The 18,853-nt window shown below is 46.4% G+C and overlaps 1 protein-coding gene across 1 annotated transcript; it reads right to left on the bottom strand.

The window, feature by feature from the left end:
- Nucleotides 1–461: 461 nt before the first annotated feature.
- Nucleotides 462–18,826, bottom strand: ERP27 (endoplasmic reticulum protein 27). Its single transcript, XM_075157865.1, has 7 exons — nucleotides 18,706–18,826; nucleotides 18,380–18,480; nucleotides 15,594–15,731; nucleotides 12,013–12,126; nucleotides 8,902–9,027; nucleotides 1,691–1,888; nucleotides 462–963 (listed from the first exon to the last, which is right to left on the bottom strand). The coding sequence occupies exons 1-7, from the start codon at nucleotides 18,824–18,826 to the stop codon at nucleotides 919–921; spliced, it is 843 nt and encodes a 280-aa protein (XP_075013966.1). The 3' UTR covers nucleotides 462–918.
- Nucleotides 18,827–18,853: the final 27 nt, after the last annotated feature.

The raw sequence follows: 18,853 nt of genomic DNA, 5'->3' as shown, positions 1-18,853 counted from the left end.
GCCAGCACTGGGACCTCTGAGGGATGTCTGAGATCAATACACAGACATTAGCCTTTCCCTCTAATGCAGTGTGGAGATATCCCCTACCTTGCAATGCAACTTTCTACTGCCCTTCTGCCACAGCTCCCATTCCTCTTAGTCTCAATCTGCATCTTAGGTTCATTCATTTATGCTGCACCAGCTCAGACCTGCTGTACCCAGTGCTGTTCTGATCCCAAACCTTCACAGAAATCTCTCATCCTCGTGGAAATATCTGTTGATGATGGGTCCAATTGCATGGGGAATGATTCTTAGCAACCAATCTGACTGGTTAGGCATTGCAAGCCTGGTTAAATTCAAAGAAAGGAGATTTTTGAGCTTACTCACTCAGATATACACAGGCTTTGTCCTTAAGTGAAAGACATGCGGAGTGGGAAATCACATATTTGCATAAAAATTCAAGCTATTCACTTTCTGCTTTATTTAGTAAAATAAATGGAAAAATTCATGTGACGTCAAGCAACCAATCTGTTCCTAGCATCTGGAGAAGCTGATGGTGGATTCCAGCATGGCACCAAAAGCAAAGAGAATGAGGGAAACAGATCTCTCAGGGAACTACAAGCTTTATCTCTGATATTGCCGTTTTGCTATATCACCCTTTGCTCCAACAGAGGTGGCATGGAAGGACACAGTGTAAGGCAATACCAGAGCTCCTTGAGTACTGAGAAAAGAGAGCTAGAGCCAGCAAACGAGAAGGAAGAAGAGATTCTTAGAGAGAACAGACAGCATATATGTACATGGCATGGAGATGGGAATCTGTGACTGACTTGGCCCCTTAATCCTACTATTCCAGGAATTAATGAGCTGCATGGCTCAGTGAACTCTTCATACACGAGAAACAGATGACTCTGGGCAGTCATCCTGTTGGCTGAGAAAGAGTCAGAGTTCCTCACTGAGGGCCTTCTCTTCAGGTTCGTCTTCTTTCTAAAACACATTAGAGGCATGAAATCAGTTTTGACATTGCTCGGTTTCTCAGCATAGTGATAAAAGGAAACAAACCAACTTAAATGCCTCCCTCTGCTTTCTATGCCACTGCCCTGCCTATCCCATTTCAACCGCACAACACAGGGTCCTGACACACAAAGCCTCTGTGCTATAGGAAGATGAGCTTTGACAAAGAAAGAACTCTTAACACTGAATGAACATGGAGGTTAAATTGTCCCTCTCCCAGCAGAGACCCCTGGTAGAGTCCTGAGCCCTTGTCTGTACATTCTGTTCTGTGGCCTTCTTGATAGATTTCCTTCCTATCCATGCCACTGTCTGTCTGATCCTCTCCTATGGGCTGCCAGCCACCACCCCCATTCTCAGGGTCCAAAAGCACCCTTCACTCTGTCTCCCCAGCTGCTGTTCCCAGAAAATAGATATTTCACTGAGACCTTCATACAGTTGCAGAGGTCAGTGAAGCCTTCTTGCTGCAGACTAGAAGGTACAGGTCAATGAAGAAAGAGGCTCTACAAAGACATCCATCTCTGCTCTGCTCTAGATCTAATGCTTTTCTGATATTCAGGTGCAAATGAAAATGAAAGAGGAGGTGGCAGGGGTGGGGAAGAGTTCAAGGAACTGAAGTCATCTTCTTCAAGAGCCTTGTGAGCAACAGCATCGTCCTATAAGATCCCAGCTTCCTGTAGACTGTACAGGAGTCCCTCTTTACCTTCTGCATTCTTTGTAAGAAACGATTACAGAAGTCCTGTATACGCTCAACGGAGACTTCATCCAGAGTCAACACATCCTGCTCCTCATCTGGTGAGTGGAATATAGCCAGAGCTGGCAGCTGGGACTTCTTCAGTTTGAAGAATGACACTATTCGTTCATTGCTCTTCAAATTGCTGTCTATCAGGATAAAGAGAATCTGTGATGGAAATAGGAGAGCAAACATGAGCAAAACGCAGACCGAGAGAGAGAACAGATCCCCAAACAGTGATCCTATGAAGATTAACAGTGATATTTTTATAAAGAGTTAGAGAAAACCTACCATACTCTGTTAGGACAACGCTTTCTTCTGCCACAATCTAACTGCTCCATGCAGTGCATTTTTCTGTATTTTGTCAAGTCCAGACTTACACTACTAAACAAAATGTCTTCTTTCACCTTCTTTAAAAACATATCTACAGTATGGCAGGAAGACAGTCTCCACTTCTATTCTCTTAATAAATGGGGAAATAAGATGTCTTTTACTTTAGTAGCACATGTAAAAGAAGCTGACTCCTCTACTTGCATGTTATTTGGATAAGATACTCACATCCATGCAAGACCCAGAGTGGCAGAGTAAAAAGATGTTTTGGTGTGTGGAGAATCAAACTCAATTGCAAGAATGTGGGAGTGAAGTATAGGGCAGCAGGAGCCTGCAAGGATAAGAACATGAGAGTACCATACACAAACGACGTATTTAAGTGAGCTGCAGTGAACAGAAATGAAGATGCAATCATTTGGAAAACAGGAGTTGTTGGCAAGACACCAATGTCCGCACAGCCCAGCTCAGTGGAGGGTTGTTCAGACCTGGGGAGAGAAGCTGAACAATAAATAAGCCAGGATGAGAATGACCTACAGTTTTCTGGGCTCCCGAATAGCCTTGGAGAGCGAGATCAAGCCAAGGATTAGGATTCTGCCAGGATGATTCAATAGTACGGATTTATCAGAATTGGTGACCAACTCCATGATTTTATTTAAGAGTAAATTTCAACTGAGATCTTACAGGTGCAGTAGGAATTGGTACAAATTTAAAATTTTGGAATCTGAAAAATTAACAACAAAATCTACAGCTATCTCAAAAATCTTTGTTAAATTGTCTGTTAATACTAAATACAAACATTATGTATAAATTTTATAAAAGAAAATAAATACAGCAATTGAAAAATTTAATCAGTCACCTGATTAAATAGAATCCTTTGGCAGGTGACATCCAAGTCAATGAAACAAACATCCAGCTAACATGCATCATTTTATCTTCTCTTTATCCCGTTCAGTCTACTGGGCCTAGCATATTCAATGTACCTATAAACATGGATATGACTTAACTTACACAAGAAAAAAGAATTTAAAAAAAGAAAAGTAATGCAATGTGAAGATGATGTGCCCAGTTCCCAGGCTGTGACTCATGTTTTTCTTTCTTTCCAATCAAGAACACTCAAGTTAGTTCAAAAATTTTTTCTTCTCTAAAAATAAACTTAGTAAATCTCAAATTCTTTACTTTATTAAATTTATGTTCTATAAAAAACCAAATATATCTGGAAACTTTCCTAGGCAACAGCCTATGGTAAGGAGGGATAGTTAGGCTGGTATAAGGTTTAACTGCAGTTAATCACTGCAATACAGAAACACTTTCCAAAAGTCAACTGTGCCCCAAGGGCAACAAGCTAGTGAGCAGACAGGTTGTGGGGGACTTCTCCCAGAGTGCTAAATTCATCATTTTGTAGGATAAAACACCAGGCTAGAAAAGGGTCACAAATCTAAGGGTCACAGGTGTAAGGACCTGATCTAAGAGGCTTTCAGCTGCAGCAGCAATATTTATGTTTTAGGGCTCTCCTTCCAACTAGCAAGCTGGAAACAGAAGCCGGTGTTGGAGGGAAGCAATTTCAGAGGGTTGGTACAGGAAATGGTATCACATTTTCACTAGTCAATTCACCAGCTTTTGGTTTTCTCTATGAAAGATTCACTAGACAACGTTTTTTTAATCAAATGTTAAACAAGAAGTTAATCCAAAAAAGCACTAACAACCTAGGTTGTTAAATGTTGTCACTTTCTATACAAAATCTCCTCCACCTTTAAAACAGATGAATATCATTTTAAAATGGTAATATAAATAAATGTTAGTCAACATTCTTCACTTTATCAAGATTCCAGCCTTTGTTAAAAATCCCAAAAGTAAAAAGCTGTACATATTTCATCCATGAATACAAAGAATAGTGTAAGAATAAAAGAATAAAAAGGTTGGGGTTTAGAACTCCAAACACCTTCTTCCTTACAGAAGAAAACAAAACCACAAACAACTGGCCCCTCAGCTAGAAAGGCTGAGATATCATCATTCACAGTTCCTGACCTGGATCTCTCTAATGACTCACATTTGGTTCATGGAGTTACAGGGTGCAAAAGTACAGCAAAAGTTTCCTTCCCCTCTTATATGCCCAAAATACCGGAGAGACGGCAATTGCATTTGTCCACTGTCACTTGAAAGAAGACACCTTAATGCCTATCAATCACATGCGTTTTAGAATGACACATTCCTGGTAGGTGCTGTGACGTGGGATGAATCCTCATTCAGCAAAAGGACAGGCCATGCATCCTATGCTGGATGTGCTCCAGGGGTCCTGACAAGGCCTGTGTGGCCTCAAAGTCACACCCGTGAGGCAGTCTGTAAGGTGCCTTGGTACTGAGGCCACAAGCACTGGAAGCCTGGTCTCCTCAGCAGCTGGAAACCAAGCAGGTTTCTCAATGGGGACTTTTCCACGATAGATGCCACCTGGTGGAATTGGCATTTTCTCATGAGGAGTTTATTTTGTTCAGAGATCCCCAGCCAACTCTAATCATAAAGAATTAATGCAGTGACCATGGAAAATTATACTGACCATGAGACAAGATTCACCTTGCCTAACTTCTGCCATCTAGATCTTAGTCTTGTCTTGGCCAGTCATTTAGGTAACCTCTGCAATAAATGGTGACAGGCACTTTATCCCACCTATTTTAGAAGGGAAGGAAGGACATGCCTGTCCTTCTTTACCAGTGCTGAAAAGATCCTAAAGCCTTTGCTCAGACAACTTACCAAAGCTATAATTCACCAAAACAAATTCCACTTATGATGCCAACTCTTATGTCACTGCCAGAAACCAGGTAGTTCCATCCCAAACAGAAAGTTCATTTTCTACTTCATACTATTCTGTACAATAGCTGTTTTTTTCATTCTGAAATGATTTCCATGAAATGGTTTCATTTTGTAGCAATCTTCTTGCCTGTGTTCAGAGGTCTGCTATTACAGGCAGTGAACGATCTCCTGCATGGATGAGGAACTCCTGACACAAATTCTCCCCTCCACACATGATATTATCTGTGCATTGTCACGTACAATAAGCTCTTTTTCAGAAAATTTTGTACACTGGTGCTGTCTTGGTGTCTTGACAATTTGATTCCTAGCCCAGTGCTTTTAGAACATCTAGTTCCTGGTAAATACTAAGATATGGAATGATATTATTGCCCAGGAATTAAAGTTAATTGAAAATAGTACTGCAATGGTAGAAACCAATTTGATGTTGCTTAGTTTTTCCTCTAACGAAGACAAACAGGAAGGATGATCAAGCCCCATATCCAGTGTTTGCCTTTGAACTTCATGGAGCTGCAACCTTCATTCTTTGAGGAGACTGTATAAGCAAAAAGATCAAATTCTGAACTTTGAGTAATTTCTTACATAACTTACATAGTACATCAAAACCAAATGAAAACATCAGTCATTAATTAAAAAAAGCAAGCTATAAAAACAACTTTACTGCAGATATCTGTTAAGTGACATAGACAACCCATATTTACAGGTTCCCCTGTTTACAGCTAAAAGAGGCATCTCTAAATATTACCTCTCTCAGTTCTGGAGCCATCAATGTCTCACAAGAAAAATAAAAAGCGTATGAATAACTGTCTGCAAGAGAAAGGGCACCATCCTTTCATTTCTATGGAAGAACTCCTGAAGGACTCTTAGGAGTTTCTCAGAACCCATTTCTAAATAGGCGTACATATAAATTAAAAGGGACTTTGCAAACATCTCTACCCAAATCATTTTGACAGTGTAAACCAGTTATATCAGTTGCAGCAAAAGATGCTTTTGTTATTCCCAATATCACCTTATTGAAACTTCTGCAAACACTCCTGAGGTACACCAGCTGTAATTCTCATGTTATACTCTGATACTTTGGAAAGAAAACTGAAGATGCTTATGCTAGTTTGGCTCATCAATGCAAACCCCGACATTTCCTTTCCAGTAGAAAGCCTGGACTCTTGGCAGTATTTTCTCAAATAAGCACATATTTGATTGCAGTGGGATCCTTCCAAGAAGGCTGGTGGATTCACTTCTGCAGCTGCAGCGCTCTGAGCTCTCTCTGTTCACTGTTACCCACCCACAATTGTTTCTCAAAGTCTGCTAGAAAGTACCATATTTCTTCTTATTCTTGTCAGCTCTTGCTGGCTTAGCATCATCTAACATTTGCACTTTCCTCTCCAGCATTTTATAGCCCCCAGGTTCCAGGATAAAATCTAGAGGAATCTAGACTGCCTTCAGACACTCACTGCTGCTCAGGGTGCAGTTCAGGCTGTTTTCAAATAACAGTCCTCACCATACAGCCTCATGGATCCTCCAGCTGAACACCTCAGCTTCCTCTCAGGCAAAAATGAAAAGATCATAAACCAGAGATGAACAGATCATAATCCATGAACTGGCAGGTGAACCACTTCCTCATGATCAATTAACGGTTGGACTCCATGATCTTAAGGGTCTTTTCCAACCTAGATGATCTATGATTCTATGATTTTCTTCACTCTTTGGGGTTAGCCACTCAGCAGCAGCAGTTCCTCTTCATCTCTCCATCAATCCAAGCAACAAGTTTCTCTTCTCCCTCAAGCTGGTGACAACAATGACAAGGACTCCTCTTCCCTCAGAGCACAGCAGAGATATGTGGAAGGATTGGTGCCCCTTCTCCTGCTTGGGAACCTTCCTGAGGCTCTGTTTGTGTTCTTCACTGGCTTGTAGGGAAGCTGCAACACACCCCAAGTCTCCCCACTCTGTTCTGGCACTCTGTAATCACTGTAAAGCGCTGCTGGATGCAGTGGTACGTGCTCACAGGGAGCCTGAACACCTCTCCACTGCACAGCAATGACTCCTTGCTCGAACCACTCACAGCACTAACGCCGCAGCACAAACAAGCCTTTCACCACCAGCCCACAGGCTATGAATTATTCACTGGTAATCCTGAATAAAATTCAAGTCAAGAATCTTACATTTATTCACAGACAATCTGCGAGCCACAAAAAGGCAAAATCTACTCAATACTTTACTTGTTTTTAAGTAAACCTGAGTTAACTTGGTAGTCCTGACAACAGATAATTCCACTTAGGAAAATTAGCCAGCAGAGATTTCCATGGTATTGTGCAGTGGCTGCTTCTGATACTCAAACTAATTCGTGTCCTTCTACATGACAGAGCAATGGAGACAAACCTAAGTGGGCATATCGCTCTGCTTACTCCTTAGTATCCAGATCTAAGACTCAAACAGCGGGATCCTAGCTCTCTCTTACTGCTTTGTAAGAAGGCAGTCCAAATCACAATTCACTCCTCAGAGTGCCACTCCTTTGGGAAAAACAACTTATTAGACTCTAAGTCCCTTCATCAATGTGTCCTGCAGTACCACTGCAGTAAAGTGGAAATAATTAGTCAAATCCCCACACCTTTAATCTCTATATTTTACGCTAGCAAACTTCTTCTAGACTGATTCAGTGGGAAACTTGCCTGTATGAATAAAAAAAAAGTTAGATTTGGCTTGCTGGCAATTCATAAATTATCTGGACTTCAGTACAACATTTTATCCAATGTTTTGTGAAGTATTTCTAGGAAAATTATTCACATTTGCTCAGATCTGGACATGTCACATGAAGAGAAAACTGGCTGCAGCCACATCAGCAAAGGACAGTGATGCTAAACAGCAATGCACTGTGTTAGAAGAATTAGCTGCCTGGGGGAGACCTGTATCAGACTCTGCTGCTTATGGAGGACAGGGATAATGGTGTCACTGTAACACACATCTCACATGAGACTTCTTTTATCACTGTATATTCATCAAAGCAAAACACTTTTGAAGAGACCTTTTGACTTTGATGCCTGGTTTCTGCCTGGTCTCTTGCCAATAGGTAGGACAGATGGCAAGGTCCAAAGTAGTCCTGCCATAAACGAATCTCCAGATTTCCGAGGGTGCACAGTTCTGAGGTGGTCCCTCCATTTGAAGATGAGGATATACTTGGTTATTTTAATCTGACCCTTCACTACAACAAACAGATGCATGCAGATGTTCTTGTTCTTAAACGCCAACTCTTTCCAGCTCCACTCTTCTACCAGGAAGATCTCTTCCACTGCCTCTCAGCTTAGCCTTCTCTGCTGCTGTGATCCTCTGCCCCCTCCCATCTGCCATTCTCTCTTGCCCCAAATGCCATCCTGTTGCTCCCAATCCTCCTTTGCTTGCCAGTTCCCTCCTCTGTTCCCTGGACACAAATTCCCCTATAATCCAGCTGCTGGCAGAGAATCAGCCATGGGAAGATTTACTACCTGGGGAGCTCTGCCCACAGAGGGGTGGGAACCAAGCAAAATTTCTCTGAAAGACCGCATCTATCCCATCACCTTAGTGTGGGAAATCAGACAAACCCATTTGCAACTCCTGTAAAACATCTATTTCCCCAGGATCCAACCAGAAGGCTAAGGGTTAAGAAGCACGGTGACATTAATTGCTGTCTGGTCACTTATATAATGCTCCTTGGCATCTTGCAGGCTGTATATACAAAATCACCTCTCACACCAGTGGAATGCAACCATTGCCAGGCTGAAGTGTAGCAGCTGTTTGTCATCTCCCAGTGCAAGGGAACAACCAAGGAAGTACATAATGTCCCACTAAGGAAGCAGAGGATACAGAGGATATTTTCCCCCACAAGGAGGCAAAGTGGCAAAAGGTGAACAGATCCAACCCCTCCACTTAATTATCCAGCTAATCCTCTTTTCCTGCCACTTGGCCTTTGCTGCCCTAATGCACAGAGAAGGAGATTATGCGCTCCCCATCCACGGAAGAAATCACTGTTCTCCCTTTTTTCTCCCTAACGGCTCCCCTTCCTCTCTGTTTGGACTTACCTTCCCCTTGAAGAGCTCTGCTGCTGCCCGATATCTGCGCATTCGCTTGGGGTGCTTTGGGGACATCTTGTCTGTGATCAGGAGGAGGTGAAGCTGGAGCGAACTCTGCATCACACCTATTGCTGTCTGCCGAAAACACGGCCACCACAGACAGAGAAAGAAACACACACAGACAAGGAGATTGAGAACATTCAATCTGCATTGGATGCACTGCCAGAGGGACATCAATCCTCAAGTCTCAGCTGAGATTTCTTTGCAAATCAGCCTCACAAGCAGGACAGCTTTCTTTAAAGCAGGAGGGATCCAATCTGGGTTCTTTGTAGAAGCGCTTAACCTCTTGGCTTTGCTTATTCCCGAGACAAGACTCTGAAGACCACAAGGGTTCCTCACTGGCTTCAGGGTAGTCAGTGACTAGGCAGGGGGACTGCCTGGATACAGCAAGCTGAAGTTTAGAGGGGCAAGCAAGTGGAGAGGGAAGGCCAGCAAATACTGAGCATCAGGGTGCCCTGAATCACTGAGGTCCAGCACCCGGCCGAAATGGGAGCAAGAAAGTGGGAAGGATTTGTGGTGTCAGGGTTGGTGTCTCCCCTTATTTCCTTTCTTTAGCGTTAGGCTGTGTGTAGGATGGGAATGAGTCCAGAGTTTCAGCAACCCTAGGGCCCTGGGCATTCCAGAGTGCTGAGGGTTAAAATTGCCTCTGCAGTCCTACAGTGGGAGAAGACCTGGAGCCGGCTGTCCCTCATCCCCTGGGCAGGGGCCAAGCGGGCAGCACACACTGGCCCTCTGTGAGGAGACAGGGCTGGCACTGCCCAAGAAGCTGCCGCACCATCTCCGGGCACTCACTCACTCGTCGTCTCGCTTCTCCTTCCGCCTGCTTCCCACAGCCCTGCAGCCTCTCCCTCAAACTAAACAGCAGCCGGGCCAGACCTGCTGCCTCCCCCGTGCCCCCGAAACCACGGAGGCACAGACTGTGCAGCTCCCCGCCAGCGGGAGAAGGAAGTTTCCACACGCTCCAGGAGTAATAAGGGAGGGGTCAGGGAGTGCACGCCGGCAAGGGCCATACACTGCAAAGGATCTAGTTTTTGGCAGCCGGGACTCTGCCATTAGCTTAATGATTAAAAGACATTTTGTATCCCTTCTCTTCTCTGGTGGTGTGCAAATGGGGCAGGGGAGAGTAGAGGGGATGCAAACCAAGGCTGGAGAGCATTGGAAGACCTCATGGGAGAGGACGGGGCTGAAGGTGAGGGTGAAGCCGGCCAGCGCCAAGGGCCACAACAAGGCTGGGCTGAGAGCAGGCAGGGATGGAGCAGCAGTTCCTCCGGCAGCTCCACACAAAGGTGTGCCTGTCCACGCAACCTTGTGCAAGAGCAATCAGCAGAGCTCATTAACATGGCCAGGTCACATCTGGCTCTCCTGGAAAGCCCACAGGGTAAGCATTGCCTAAAAATGCCTAATGTATGTGGGAGAAACAGTAAGGGCCCCAGGATGGGGAGAGAAACTCTTGGCAGCACTCAGTGTGATCCCTGTGACCCCAGCCTCTGCTGACTGGCAGCATTCTTAGATGTAAACAGCATATGCACCGGGAATAAATATTTATGAAAGAACAAGCTAGTTAAGCAGAGCTGGGAGGGCTTTGGGCTGGAGACTGCAGGAGGCACTGTTAATTGCAGCACCTTGATGGGACTCCGGAGTGTCTGGAAAAAAACCTGGAATAACACGTGTACTGCCAGTCAGGGTGGAGAGGACCGGCTGAACTGCTCAGGACTTCTCAGTCACGGAGACAGCCTGGGTGCCGAACAGGACGCCATGAAGCCAACGTCCAAAGCATCAGCAGAAACACATGAAGAAAGAATCATGATCTAATAAATTGCCAAAAGATGCAGCAGAGGCTCCAAGGGTTCAGAAGGCCTCGGCGATTATAAAGCTAACAACAACATCCCCACTGATGTGATCTGGGTTTTCTCAAAGGGCTGTGAGGACAGTGGGGCAGGAAATATTCTGTGATTTTGAAATGCATTTTTCACATCCCTTATCAAGATGAAAAAACAAATCCACTTCTTTTTTTTTTAAAGAAAAAACACACACAGAAGTTCTACAGTATTTCGTTCTGGAAACAAAATGTTACATTTCCAAAACAAAATGCTCTCTCTACTGGTGGGCTGCACCTGAACTGGGGAATGAGTCAGCCCTCTTTGCTGATCCTTGGCATCAGCTTGAAAAGGTATAGCTTTGAAACAGGTTGGGCCATTCTCCTTTGATTAAATTGAGCCTGGTCAGCACTGTTGTAGCTATCCAGAAGTCCGCAAAAGACCCCATCAGCAATGATAAAGTCTCAGCCTTGCAGCCATGGGGGCTTCTAAGACCTATTGACTCCACAGCAATGAGCCCAGTGAACTGCTGAGATTTCAGAGAAGCCTAAATCCTTGGTCACCCTCTATAGCAGGGAGGAGCACTGGGACCCTGCCACTGCCAGTCAGATGGGTGAGCTAATGAAGATGGCCAACATGGAAGCATCCTATGTCTGATATTTTTCTTTTGCTGAACTGATGAATTCTGGAGTAAGGGATGGAGGGGATGGGAAAAATTTTGCTTGGGAAGTTTCCAACCAGCTCTGGAATATGCCTTCAAATAGCCGAGCTTACGTCAAGCCCTATGTGCTGGGTGATGAAGAAAAGCCTGCCTTCTGAGAGTAGGTCACTCAAGTTTCCATGTTTCTCAAAGCTTCTCAGCCAAAGAGAGGGGATCCTGGCTGAGCAGGGTCTGCAGGCATGGCACAACATGGCAAATGCCCATGGGAGGAAGCAGCACTGCCGACAGGAGTGGTAAGAAATGGAGCTCTCTGCCCATCAACACCCCAAAGTTACTGCAAAGCTAAAGGCACTGCCATGCCTCCCTTCCTCTCCCCACCCCACTCGCATGCCCCAGCACAGCATCTGCTTCCAGTCCCCGAATGGAGTAGCAGCGAAGAGCTGCGTGGCTTCCCCGACCCGATCCACACTGTTGCCTCAACCATCACACACATCTTGCAAGAGTGCAAATTCTTGGGCCAGAGGGTGCCCATGAGGAGGAGGCCAAGTGCCAAGGTGGGGGCTGTGGGGAACTGGTAATTACCACAGGGTTGTACTCTGTCACCAGGCGGAGCTCATTCATCCGAATGAAACGAGTCATCTTCTCAGCATCAACATCTTTGCTGTTCACATCCAGATCCCTCCGGTCATTGTCTACCTGAAGACACGCAAAGACAACCTACAGTCACAGCTGTCCTCTCCTCTCAGCGTCCCTTCCAGAGGCACTGATGGCACTCACTCACAGAGACACCCACCCCCTGGGACACCACGATCCTCTTCCCCCCACCACATAATCACGACTTCTGGAGGCCAGAACCTACAGAGACCAGCCTGCACTTCAAGATAAGGATCCTCCTTCAGTCTCCCAAGGACAAGGCAAACTCATGGCATAACAGAAGTCACTAAGGACTCCAGACATCCCTACAATATCAGCTCCTGATGCACTGGAGACAGGGAGGATTAATTGATAAACTATTCTAGTCGTTGTAGGGAGAGATCATTAAATAGCCTAACTCCTCGCATCGATTTTGGCTTTACATCCCTTTCCAAAATCTTCATCTGCTTATTCTGTTTCTTCTACAAGTAATAAACATTGGCATGGGTCTGTATGGATTTCCTGGAAACATTGTGTAAGCAGGAAATCTCTCCAATAAAAAGAGGATTTTTTTTCCAGTACAGCAGAAAGAAAAAGAAAAAAAAATCAAGCCCAGCATATTTTAGCTTTAGAGGAAAATCCATCCTTCCACACACCTCCCCACACTCCACCCCCCACCCAAACAATGTGATTTTGTGGAGGTTTTCGTGAGCCGGCAAACAGAAATAAAGCAGGCAACCATTGAATGATAGCTAAACCACCCAAAGGGGCAGAGTTGCTGTGCAGTACCACCGCAGGACATGACTGAGTTGAGCCATGGGGATGCTGGGCTGTGACACACAATAGTTTGAGATCTGAAGACCTTTGATACACGTGTTCAATGAGGTTCTTGGGGCTGAGGGAAGGTCCACATGCATACCCCAGATTTTATTCTCTGCATCTGTACGACCTCTGAAAGTGCTTGTGTTGGTTTTTCCAGTGGTGTGCAGACATCTAAAGCCCTTTTTGCTGTTCTGTGGTCATTGGCAAGGTCTTTGATCTGGTAGGGGACCATAGTGCCCTGTCTGGTGCTTTTCAGACTGTGCGGCCTGATTCCTCTCTTAGATTTTCCTCCTGCATAAAATGAAAGGGCAGCTCTACTCAATTAAATGAGATCAGGCCAGTGCAACACCTGGGCAAGTGAGATCAGACAGGCCTTAGGAACCAATCTAAAGCACCCCGGCCTCCACAGAAAGTCTTCTCTTGACTTTCATGGGCTTCTGGAAACACCTGATTTCCATTTTGGGATAATAACATCTTAAATCTGTGCTCAACATTTATGATTTTAAGAAAATAAGGCTGGAAAATGAGCCAGCATCTCAAAGTTGAAGTTCCAGTCAAAATGTCTTTATCACTCCATATAATTAGCTTGTTAGCATCTGTTAATTATGTTCTTTTTAGGTCTGTCAGGCCAGATTCCTCACTAGAATAAATCAGTTTCTCTCCACTATATGCAAAGAAGCCTCACCAGTTGACAGCAGCCCCTCCTACTTCTGTAATTACGGTTTAAACATCTAAGCATTGTAAGTGTTTCATACTCTACAAAAGCAATGAAAAAATGGCTTTATGCCTCTGATTCACTGCTATCCTGGTCACGCATCTTCGTATTCTTCATGAGTATTTGATTCCAAGTTCCTGTCTCAGTTCTTTTTTCTTTTCCTTTCTATCTCTGACCTCTTACTCCTACACAGTATTCAGCACAGAATAAAAGGAAAAATAATGTCTCTGAATAACTTAATTTAAGAAAAACTGACAATTAGACAAGTGAATTGTCAACTACATTTGAACCTGACTAGTGTATTTGTTTCTTCTTCTTTTTCTGTTTTTTTTCCTACTAAACAAAAGTTCAGCTGCAAAAACTGGACTGTGAACAAAGAATATTCAATATAATCCAAATTCCAACAATCCAGACACTTCTTTTATCAAACACCCTCCCAATGCAGTCATCCTCACTATCTGCCACAGTGCAAAAACAAAGGATCTTTTCAATATTTTTGGAAGAAAACCACCATGACTAAGAACCAAAACTGAGATGGGTGTTGCTTCAGATTGCAACATCTGCACATAGCAAATAAAAGGTTAAATAAAAGGACCTGCCTACCTATTGCTCACTCTTAGATCATTCTCCTTGAATTATTTGGATAATGCCAGTGGTAAACACAGTGCAGGAAATGATGAGAAAGAAAGGGGAACAAACTGGCTTTGTCCAATCTTTGTACAACCCAGACCTAGAACTTGGCCAAGCTGCCACATTTAGTTTCCCTAGTACACATAGTGTGTCCCCATTCCCCGCCCCCACCCCATGTGCTCTGGTGACACAACACTTCACGGGCTTTTAGGACATCTTGTGCTACCGAGGGCCCCTCTCCTCCTCAGATACACATCTCTCTCCAGTCTTCAAGTGCCACACTCGTGTGAGAAGGGGCAACACGAGGAAATTGGTATAACCAGTAGAATACTTGCTCTTAGCTTTTGTTGGTACTCTTGAAGCAAGTACACGGCCCCTCCCAATATTGTCTCCTTAAATTTCAGCAAACATAGCTTCAAACTCAGTGAGGCACCAGCATTTACAGCTGGAGTCAACAAAGATTTGAACTTGCACAGCATCCATCCCTAAGAAACTGCAAAGTAACATTTTTAATGGGTCTATGCCCATTTAGAGCGTATTTGGAGAATAACTCTGCAAACCATGGTCTAGGAGACAGATGAGAGCGTTTGGGATTTCTTTTGGTGACAGAGCATCTGTAACTGCAGAGACTCAGTCTGGATCTGGTTTCAGTCACGATGGAAGTTGTGCACCCAGGGAGACAGCTTTGCCTGTCTGAAGTGACACTTGGCAGGATTTGATATCAAGCCTGCTGTGTTGATCCATTGTAAAATGGCCTCTAGATGCTTTTCATGTGTCGCAGGAGCCTTTCCAAACCCATGGAAACCCCCATGCAAGTAACACTGAACTCCAGGCAGGTCACTTAGAAATACAGATACTGTCCTTTGCAAAGCACTGGGTGCTGGATCAGATCCATGAGAGATCTTAAAATGGAGAATCTCATCAGGTGCAATATATGTTGCACGTCTTAGTGATAGGCGCTCTGCAAGTGAAAAGCAAAAGACCTCTTTGGGGCAGGAAGCTCTGCAGATGTGCTTTTAGGTGGACAGGCAGAGTGACTTTTTTTGGCTTGCTCTAAGGAGAGATGAGCACCTTTAATCTTCTTCTTTATGACTGCTACCCGGAGATTTCATTTCTTCTGTAGCGTGACTGCGGGCAGTTTTTAAGCGCCTGCCCTAGAGCCTCTCTCACCAAAACCAGCGGGCAGGGGAACTCCTCAAGCAGAGCGTTAATTTTGTAGATACTGCTTTTTGCACGGCATCGTGTTTCCCCGGGAGGGAGCCGCTCGGGGGCAGCCGCGGCTCGCCCGGCGTAGCTCCCCAGATCCTCCGGCCACGGCAGCGGCGGCGCCGTGGGTGCCCCCCACCCCCGCGGGCCCACGCACCCTGCGGAAAAGCGTGACGGTGTTCGCCGCGACGCCGTAGTGGGACAGGACCGCGGGGCCGGTGCTGAGGCCGAAGGGCACCTCCGGGATCCGGCCGGCCGCCAGGCGAAACCGGGAAGCTGCGGGGCTCTGCGGTTCCTGCGGAGAGAGAGGGAGGGGGGTGAGGGGCGGAGCCTCCGCCGGGAAGCCCCGCCCCGCCCCCGCCCGCCCGGAGGTGGCGCCAGGGCGACACCTACCGGCCGCCCGGCAGAACCGCCCGCCCCGCCGGGGGAGCGGGGAGAGGGACGGGGCGGGGGAGGCCGCGGGGTGCCGTGGGCCGCCGGGCTAAGCGTCTTTCCCGTTGTCACCTCGCCTGCGTGGCCGGGATGCTGCAGAGATCCCCCCGCCCCCGCCCCGCCAACTACCTTTCCTCCCAAAATCGGGGAAGTCACCAGGCGGCGGTGCCCAGCGCGCTGCCGGTCTGAAAGCCGCAGCTGGCAGGGAGATGCGGCACCCCGGGGATCTCGCCTTCGATTTCTCTTAAACCTCACTTCTTACTCCCACGCTAACAGGTAACACTGTGATGATGCGAAGCCCTAGAGCTCTTAAAAGGGAGAGGAGAAACCCAGAATCTGGATGTAGCAGGCTTAAATACATATATACATATATACACACAGACATATATATACATATATATATGTGTGTGTGTATAATAAATATATGAAAACATAATTTTTAAGATAACCTTGATTCTGGAGTCAGGGGTTTACAATTTTTAAACACATTAGCAGTATCCTGGTTCCTTGTAAAAAGGTGCCTTAAAAATATCCTTTAAAAAGTAGCTAATGCAGATACATCGAAGGATAGAAATGTGCAGTTTCTCAGTAACTTGAGGTCCATTCTCTTTTTTGTAGTGAGAGCATTAGCTACAGCCTTAGCCCATATTAAAGCCTCTCTTGCTATTCGCTTTCCCAACTTTTCTTTTGAGTGATGTACTTTTGATACGTCTACTTATTGGATTTAAATTCTCAAGACACAGTCTCTGCTTGGAAATTGGATTGTTTTTCTTTTTGGTTTGAACTGTCAGCTCAGCTGTTTGTGAGCCCAGAGAGAATGGAAAACAAAATTCCTTCTTCGTTCAAAAGAAAAACAACTCTTGTGATCTGTTTCGGAAATGCCAGTGCATCGACATGGCGCTGGTGAGAGTGCTAAAGCCTGGGGTGGGAATAACCTCACTGAGTTTTGGAGCATTCCTGGGAAAGCTGGGGTTTAATCAGGCCAAGCATGGCCCTTTCTCGCACACACATGGGTTTCTGGAGCAGTGTGCTGTTTTTCCATCATGGCATGCTGTTCCCAGTCAGGGAGGCCGTGCTCATTATACGGGGAGCTTGCCGAGCCGCATTCTGCAGTGAATTGAAAGGCTGCAGCAGAGAAATAATTTATGGCAAACAGAGAACGTGGACATTATTCAGATGAATATTCTCTCAGGCGGAGGGCCAAGACAAGCCCTCATGGCACACATACGTCTTTATCTACTGTTTAAATGCAGCCCTGTCGTGCTTCAGGCATTGAATGCCCGACACGTCGCTGGCTGCTGCCCCGTGCTCCTGGCAGCTGGGGCTGTCCCCATGCTGCAGGACGGCACAGCCATCCCTCTCTGCCCCGGGACCCCGCGTGCTGCATGGGAGCAGCTGCCTCTTGACTCTGATGAATCAAATCCTGCAGCGGGAGGGAGGCCACGATGGCACAAGACACCAACGGTTATGCCCCTGCATTGCATCGCCCGGCAAGAAGCCACGATCCCTGCTGCAGATCGGCGTGAGGCTCTGTGCCCTGGGTACAGCCCTGCCACAACCCTGGCCAGCTACCCTGGGGGAAGGAGGCGTCTGAGCACTTTTGTTCTGCGTGTGCAGATTGCCTCGCTGGTTTGCAGGACTGTAGCACTGCAAGAGCAAGCCCTGAGGAGCTCTGAATGCCTGCAGGTGCTGAAGGCGAGGCGGCTGGTGCTCTGTGATCAGTGCTTAGCAAGGCCCCCCGGGCATAAGCACTCACACACTTATTGCTGCCCACGCTGCACAGGCAGCACCATCAGTCCTCGCTCTGTGGTGAGCTGCAAGATGCGAGATACACCAAGGGCATGATGCTCTCCCTAGGCTGCCCTCCAGCCTCAGGCACAGGACAGGAGGAGGAAGGAGCTTGCAGAAAGGAATTGTTTTTGAAAGAATGACATCTTTCTGTCAGAAGCCATGAGGTAGTGTGTGGGCAGCAGAAACCCAGGGCAGAGCTCAAGGAAAAGGAAGAAAAAGGTGCAGCTTGGGGACCTTAAAAATAATGAGGATCCTGTTAAAGAAGCCTCTGTTTTATGGTGCTCTAACTTAATAAATATTTTGGTCTTGTTTCCTAAGGAAGAATATTCATGTCATTTCGGGAGCAAAGGGCACATACCCATCAGTCACTCTAATACTTCTGGCTGAATTCAACACTCACCCTTTACCAGCACTATTTCTCTGCCACCCACATTCCCATTTTGCTTCCCCTGCAGCATTTCCCTCTCTCCTGCTCCAGGGCTCCTACGACCTCCTTCACCATCCTCCCTTGCTCCATCTCCCTTTCCATACACAGACCAAGTTCCCGGTGTTCTCCTTGTGGCCTGTCACCTAATCCCTCCACATGCCTGTCACACATCACACATGTCCTGTCAGGACAGGAGCTGCCTTTTGAAGGTGTTTACACCACATCCAGCCCCATATTCCCGTCAGGGTGGGATAGGGCTCACGGTTGGTGGAGGGGAGGTGCTATGAACACACCTGGAAGAATCCAATGACCACCACCTCCGCACCGCTGATGAACGCTTCGGCATCCACGATGTCATTCAACAGGACAGGTTTCTCTGCAGTGCCGGCTGTGCCTGGAGAGGAGAGGTCAGGGGCGGACAGAGGGTACAAAAAGAGCAGCTCAAAGAGGGTTCCCCAACGCACACACAAGCATCGCACCCTTTACATGCCTACCCACACACCTCTCCTGCAAGCTCAACATGCTTGCACGGCACACTCTGGGTAAGGAGACCCACCATAAGGAGGACTCCCTCGGCAGACCCATCCTTTTCCATGAACCAGGAGGAAAGCTTACTTACTGTGGGATGCAGAGCTGCCGTCTCCAGCACACCCTGCTGGGGAGCCCCTGGTGAGCAGGATAATGAAGCAGCATGGGAAGATGGAGGTGCCCATGGTGCCAGCTTGCCCTCTCCTCGCCATGCCACCCTGCTCCGGTCCTCTCCTCAG

Source organism: Calonectris borealis, chromosome 1, assembly GCF_964195595.1.
Source record: "Calonectris borealis chromosome 1, bCalBor7.hap1.2, whole genome shotgun sequence".
NCBI lineage: Eukaryota > Metazoa > Chordata > Aves > Procellariiformes > Procellariidae > Calonectris > Calonectris borealis.
Note: the sequence above shows the minus strand (reverse complement) of the source record. Positions and strands in the feature narration are given on the sequence as shown.

Bases quoted from the DNA above. Each gene is read 5' to 3' on its own strand.
- ERP27 (XM_075157865.1), bottom strand. From the start codon at position 18,826: ATGGCGAGGAGAGGGCAAGCTGGCACCATGGGCACCTCCATCTTCCCA. The intron at 15,732-18,379 runs GTGTGTTCATAG...CTCTCTCCGCAG, and splicing joins TGGTCATTGGATTCTTCCAG to GAACCGCAGAGCCCCGCAGC. The intron at 964-1,690 runs GTAAAGAGGGAC...AATGTGTTTTAG, and splicing joins TCTTACAAAGAATGCAGAAG to AAAGAAGACGAACCTGAAGA.